This window comes from Triticum aestivum, chromosome 5B (genome assembly GCF_018294505.1).
Source record: "Triticum aestivum cultivar Chinese Spring chromosome 5B, IWGSC CS RefSeq v2.1, whole genome shotgun sequence".
NCBI classification, from domain to species: domain Eukaryota; kingdom Viridiplantae; phylum Streptophyta; class Magnoliopsida; order Poales; family Poaceae; genus Triticum; species Triticum aestivum.
The window spans coordinates 706,858,083-706,865,309 of NC_057807.1; the positions used below are offsets into that span (position 1 = coordinate 706,858,083).

Below are 7,227 nucleotides of genomic sequence, written 5' to 3' on the forward strand. Positions count from 1 at the left end.
TATTCCAGAACCTTCCAGACCTTCTTGGAAGCTTCCATCATATTCTAGAACATTCGAGTACCTTCCAAAACACTTTATAGAGGAAGCATGCATATAGAGTTGGATGTGTTAATGCTTATATGATTCTTGACAAACTTGCTTGAGCTTTACACGGGGTCTGACGTTCGGGAAAAAAATCTATACGCATTATATTTTGGAAACGAATGAAGCATGCCCACACAAAAGTGTCCTGATCCATGTCTTTTGATTTGGAAGCCGAAGCTTTGGATGAAGCTAGAGGTGTTTTTCATGGCTTTGGATCTCGGATGGATTAAACACCCGCTATATCCTTTGGATAAGGCATTTCAGTGGGGACGTAGGTTTGGGGTTTGTTATTTGTGTTATCGTATTCCTAAGGAAAAAATTGAACATGTTATTATTCAAGCGTCCTTTTTAGTGTGTCTTGCTAGGCAAGTCTTCATCTTTATTATAGTCTGAATGCGATGTGGATTGTGCTTATTGAGCAAACCGAATGAAGATTCTATTGGGGCAGTTTTTCTTTGGGATATTAGTCATTGTGGCCTTGAAGTTCCAGGGAGAATCTTTCAGATCAATGCCTCGTTTGAGTACAAGTTTTTCTTTTTTGCTTATAGAGTTGGATGTGTTAATGCTTATATGATTTTTGACAAACTTGCTTGAGCTTTACGGGGCCTGACATTCAGGGAAAAAAATCTATACACATTATATTTTGGAAAGGAAGGAAGCATGCCCACACAAAAGTGGTCTGGTCCTTATCTTTTGATTTGGAAACTGAAGCTTCGAATGAAGCTAAAGGTGTTTTCCATGGCTTTTGCGCTCAGATGGACTAAACACCCGCGACATGCTCAAGAGAAGGCGTTTCGGTGTGGACAACATTTTCGGTGTGTTTTTTGTGTTGTCGTATTCATAAAGAAAAAGTTGAGCATGTTATTATTCAAGCATCCTTTTTTAGTGTGTCTTGTTAGGCAAGCCTACAGCTTAATTGGAGTCCGAATGCGACGCGGATTGCGCTTATTTAGCAAGCTAAACGAATATTCTACAGGGGTGGCTTTTCTTTGGGATATTAGTCATTGTAGCCTTGAATTTCTGAGGCGAATGTTCCAACGCAATGCCTGGTTTGCTGCAAAAGTTTGGCATGCCAATTCCTTGCATTTTTTCAATATTGACTACTAACTGGGTGATTATCGAAAGATCTAATCGACCTCACATGAAGCTGCGCAATTTGGGCTGATCAAACTTTTGAAACGAAGGAAGCATGCCCACACAAAAGTTATACATGGTTATATTTTGGAACAAAGGAAGCATGCCCACACAAAAGTGGCCTGATCCATGTCTTTTGATTTGGAAACTAATGCTTGGGATGAAGCTAAAGATGTTCTCCATGGCTTTTGATCTCGGATGGACTAAACACCTGCAATATGCTCGGGAGAAGGGGTTTCGGTCTCTCAACATAACCAGTTCAAATTTCTGTACACCAAGTTCGTTTGTGACAGTCGACACATAATTTAGCTAGTTTGTCATTTCAATATTACTAGCTAGTTTGTCTTGTAACTAGCAAAGTCGCAGTACTTTTTAGTGGTGTGTATTTGATTACATAATAATTGATCAATAGAGCAGTCTGAACCTGCTTTTTGGCTCTTGCCATGCTCAACTTATTATATGATGAAATGCAAGAGGATATATGCTTGCACCCAAATGAAGATAAATTTTACAATATACTGCATATTTGGCAAATACAACAAGATGATTAACTGGATAACAAAATTATCATTTCACAGCACGAAAACATGCAGAGGCACTATCTGATCTCGTAAACCAAAAGCACAAGGCAAAAAATGCCCAACTGAAGCCTGGCTAAGCATTCAATTCCAGGTTAATGTATTTGCCCTCTGAATGAAACCTACTACACACTTGCTGTCCAGAAGAAACACCAGCAGTTGGATTTTGCCGAAGATTCAATTGACCGGTAGATACCAAAAGATGATCCATTTGACCACATGATACTAAGAAGAGAGTTACTGCATATACAAGTCATCCTCTACATGTTATATCATCAACTAGTCTCTATCTGTTCGCGGCTGCAGGATTCGTAAGCATGTATAGGATTGCATAGCCTGATAGCACGGTTAGAACCCTTGATCCTCGGAACATCATGCTTCGGGTCGACCGATCAGGGTTGTTGGGGGAGGCCGGGGAACTTCCCCATTGGGGTGTCTGTGGCGGCGACAAGGTACTTGCCCAAGTCATGGCGACACTTTGGGCACTTGGCCACCTTGTAGAACCACGGCAAGATGCAGTCGCAGTGGAAGGAGTGGGAGCACGGCAGCCTCACCCTCACGGTGGTGTCACTGTCGTCATTGGTGTCACTGTCGTCCCTGACAAAATCCTCCATGCATATAGGGCAGTCGGTCGGCGTCGCCGCGAATAGGCATCGAGTCACCGTGGCACGCTCGTCACACGCCAGAAGCAGCGCCTTGGGCTCTCTGTAGATGACCTCCACCCGGATGGTCAGAGACATTTCCATGTTGTAGCGGAGGGTGACGCCACCGTTCTCATCGGTGTCACGGCGGGATCCGTCCGCCACGAACGTGGCCAGATCGTGGGGAAGGAAGGTGTCCCAGTTGTCGGCGGCAAGGTCGATGTCGCAGAGGAGCGGCTTCTGCGCGAGCATCTGATGGATGGTGTCGCGGCAGACCAAGTAGCTTCGGAAGAAGGCGTTGGGATCAAAGAGCTCAAAGGCCTGGTTGAATTTCCTTGGAGCATCCTCGTGCAGGAGGGTGGGTCTCCTCGGCCCTCCCACTGCCTGCAGTGTGTAGCGCGCCAGCAGGTTGCCGTGCAGGAGGACGCGGCACCTGTGACCTTCGCTCGGGTTGATGATGATGTCTCGCTTGATACTCCCTTCTCCACTGAGACGTCACTCTGTCGCCACTGCGGCCACCAGCGATATTCTGCTCAATGGCGGCCAAGGCATGCCTTGTGGCTGTCCAGGAAGCTCGAATCAGGCTGGACCTGAGAAGAAACAGAGCACGGTCGTGTGATGTCCTGGCTGAATCAGAGGACGACATTGCCTAAGGAAATAAAATGGGCAAAAGGAGGAGTGTATAAATTAAAATTAAAATATAAATTAAAATTAACCCTGACAGCATACTTGGTTATCCAGTGCAAAAATGGGTTCCCTTTTAAACTATGGAACAGAAGGAATCATCATCAGCCGTAAATGCAAGTCAGCTTCTCTTCATACAGAATAGAAGACGTCTTGGAAGCATGAACCACACCTTATATATATGTGCTAATCTGATGAGAGCATTTTCTTTTCAATTTAATCGCGCAGTGCCAACATCCGCACCCATAGATGTTTTGTTTGTGTACGAATAATAGAATTTTTTTCTTCTAAAATTTAATGAACAAAGTTTAAGGTCCATAGGCTCCTATATATCCTGTCGAACATAGAATTCTACTACATTGGCTGAACAAATTGGCATTTCAACTTTCCCAGAGGCATTATCGCAAACACCTTGCGAGCGGGCTCAGAGCGCGCACCTGCGGCATAGACTATGCTAATCGCAAGCAAGCGAAGCAACCATCACGATTCACAAACGCCACATGCAATTGCAAAAAAATTGGGCGGAACGGAGGCTGAAGGAGAGGCTGAGGGGGGAGGGAGGGAGGAGGGTGAAGGTGGGATGGAGCATTACCTTTCTGGGGAACAATCAGGGCTGGAGAAGCGGTGCTCGGCGGTGGAGTAGCGGGGAGGCGCGGAGGCGGTCCGCCCGGCGGTGGTCGACGGGGAGGAGGCGGCGGCAGCGGCGACTCGAACCTCCCTCGGGTTGCGGCGCACCGTCCCTAGCTGCGGCCGCCGCAGAGTGGCTCGCGCGCTTCGCTTCGGTCGGGTGGAGTCCAAACCTGGCCACATGGGCCGGTCCTGGCGTGCCTGGTCTGTGATGGGCCTGGCCCGGCACGATCCCCTTTTTTTACTTTTATACTTCCCAATAGGATGAATATAGGCCCAAAATAGCCCAATAGGCGAATCATACACGGGCTAGCGGGCTAAACATGCCGTCGGACCAGTCCGTTTACTAAGGGAGTCGTTTGCCTAAAAAAAAAAACTAAGGGGGTCGTTCATCTTGCTAGGCAAGTCCTCATCTTTATTGGAGTCTGAATGTGACGTGGATTGCGCTTATATTGAGCAAGTTGAACACGTTCTATTGGGGCAGTTTTTCTTTGGGACATTAGTAATTGAGGCTACGAAATTCTAGGGAGACTGCTTCAAAGCAATGCCTGGTTTGTTGCACAAGTTTGGCAGGTCAATGTCTGGCTTTTTTTTTTTCAAATATCGACTACTAAATGGTTGGTTACCGAATGATTTAGCCAACATCACATAAAGTTGCGTAATTTTGGCAAGTCTTGGCTTTATCATTAGTGGTGTGTTTCATTAAAAAAATCATTTCCTTTTCACAAAAATGCTAGCATTTTGAAGTTGCTGGTTTTTCACACAAAATGAGAAAAAATGTACAAGCAATGAGGTTGCATGTGTGCCCTGAAATAAAATGGGGGCGTAGAATGTCTACATCGTTAACGCGTGGCATGTCAATTGGTAGGCAATTTGGGTAGGGGGGAAATTGACTTTTTTTCTTCATGGTGAGGTTTGTCGGCCCTCCCCTGCCGTCCTAAACCAAGGGCTTATGGATTCGGTTCCCTAATCAATCTCTCTTCTCTCTCTTGTGGGTCATGCGCTCCACCCCTCAGATCAGGGCATGACTGATTGTTTGATTGCTTCATACTTCCACGGAGGAGAAGAGGTAATCATCGAATTTAATCCCCTATCCTAGCGGGTAGAGTAGTGTTCCTTCGAAGATGCGACAGACTTCGTCGACCTCTTTGTGCCGCATGCCGAAACGTAATCGTTGTTGGTTCTTGTTCCAGGGTAAATCCTATTTGTTGCTTGTTGCCACTGAGTGTGGTGCAATCACAAAATGGCGGGTTGGCCAGACTACCACTTTTTCCGGGTTTTAAGAAGGATCTAGAAGGATTTCATTTTTATTTCATTTCATTTTTGTTGTTTTCTTTGTCTGTTATTTTTTATTTCTTTCTTGTACATTTCTACATTTTCTATTTGAGTTATTTTTTTTACGTTTTAGAATGGTTTTATTTACCTTTATTTTTATTTAAAAAAATACAAAAATTTCAAAAATATTCACAACCTAAAAAAATCAGATGTTTAAAGGAATGTTCACAAATTTTAAAAAATCTTCACAAAGATTTTTCTAAAATGTACGTGAATATAGATTGACGGAAAAACTAAAGTAACCTAAAAAACTAGGAACTGAATCAAAAACCAATGAAAATTAGAGGAAGTGATAAATGTAAAAGAATACTTACTGCTACGTAATTTATTTATCATTTACAACACAAAATTTCTGTAGAGCCCCTTTATTTATAGGAATGCAATCATATTCCTATGGAGGAATTCTTCCTATCCTCCACATTTCATAGGAAAATAAATATTAGCCTAGACTCAATGGGAAAAAAATCCTATGATGTGAATCAAAGGGCATCTCCTTTCCTATTAATTTCTGCTCATAGGATTTAAGATACATGTCATCTCATTTCCTATGATTTTCCTATTGCTACGATTTTCCTACACTACGAACCAAGTGAGGCCTGAGATCCCATGATGAGGGTGTCATGTCTCTTCTCGAGAGCAAGAACAACCAACATAGTATAGATGGACAAGTGGCTGCTCCAGTTTTAGCCCATCACCCCATCCCTACCGCCACCATATTATTGGCTTACAATTCAAGGTATTTGCTTAACAACATATGTTCTAGAGTTTTATAGAATGATATGTAAAGATATTAAAATAGTTATGACACATAGAATGTACAATAAGACATCTCATGATACATATTAATTATCAAAAAATTGTTTTAAGATCCAAGGGTTCAATTGAACCAAACGTTCTCTTAGGAATATTTCAGACAAGGACCTAAAGAAAAAGTGAATGTAACTCTTGACGCAAAATACAATTTTGGTTGATACAAATGTATTTGCAAATACATGGCAAAAGTTATGACAAATAACATTGCACTGTAAATTTTACTGTGGAGTTAGCAGCAACATCTCTGGGCCGACGAGCTATGATGTAGACCAACAACAAGGAATTGAGAATATTTTTCATTGTTTTATTAAATAGCGTTGAGTGAGGGTCTGAGTTGTGCAGTTCAAGAGCGAGGGCCGAGTAGCATCACGGGGAAAACATGAAATTTGAATGTTTCCATCTTCCACATTGTATTGCCCTAATATTTTTTGTTTTTAGATATCAAATGGAGTCAACCAAATTCCGAGCATTTTAACAGCCGAGTTAGAAGTATAGCAAGAACTAAACACGTCTTATGTAGACAAATTCAATCATGAACATCAAGGTTGGATCACATGTCGTTTTTATTGCGGAAAGAAAAAAATATGATTCTTTTATGTCATCAGACTCACTTAGTATGTCTTTTTCTCATGTTACACATGACCATTTAGACAATGTTCTTTTCTTTTTATGTTACTCATGGTCATTTTTCTTGTTTTTTGGCGAACTATTTTGACATGATTCGTTGATTATTTTTGTATGTGAAATGAGTTAAATATGTGAACCTTAATTATGGGTGTGTCAGTATTTCCCCCTCAAATAGTACATTATTTAGCATAAACCATTACAAATGGGGTTGCCTTTGTAGTAGATCATCAATTTTCTTTTTTTTTGTCAAACATCAGAACATAGTATGTTTTTTTTTGTGCAGGAAGCACAACCAGCTTAATGATCCGATACCAAGGCACTCCAGATCACTTGTTGAGGTGTGTCATGTCGGTGTATCCTGAAAATGAGAATGATAACCAACCTAGAAGAGAAGAAATGGAGGTTCTCATATCGGGATTCAACTTATTTAGTCCCACATCGTTGTTTGCATAGTTTCATCTATATACAGTCTCATGGTTTTTTCCATTTTGAATAAGTGGCATATGCAAGGGCCATTTGTTGCCAAGGCAAGGATGTCTTTTCCCCCCTTTTTAGCTGGAGTAATATTAGCATTTTCTTTTCCACGTAAAAATATTTTCTTTTCACAAAATGCTATCATTTTAATGTTGTTTTTCTTTTCACACAAAATGTAAAAGGGAAAAAAGGTACTAGCAACAGGGTCGCGTGTGTGCCTGGAACTATAA

At 42.0% G+C, this 7,227-nt stretch overlaps 1 protein-coding gene across 1 annotated transcript; it reads right to left on the reverse strand.

The window, feature by feature from the left end:
• Positions 1-1,711: 1,711 nt before the first annotated feature.
• On the reverse strand, positions 1,712-3,886 carry LOC123117858 (E3 ubiquitin-protein ligase RNF181). Its single transcript, XM_044538526.1, has 2 exons — positions 3,714-3,886; positions 1,712-3,027 (listed from the first exon to the last, which is right to left on the reverse strand). Exon 2 carries the CDS (start codon positions 2,687-2,689, stop codon positions 2,189-2,191), a length of 501 nt encoding a protein of 166 aa, XP_044394461.1. The 5' UTR covers positions 2,690-3,027; positions 3,714-3,886; the 3' UTR covers positions 1,712-2,188.
• Between the last annotated feature and the right edge of the window lie 3,341 nt (positions 3,887-7,227).

Bases quoted from the DNA above. Each gene is read 5' to 3' on its own strand.
- LOC123117858 (XM_044538526.1), bottom strand. From the start codon at position 2,689: ATGCTCGCGCAGAAGCCGCTCCTCTGCGACATCGACCTTGCCGCCGAC.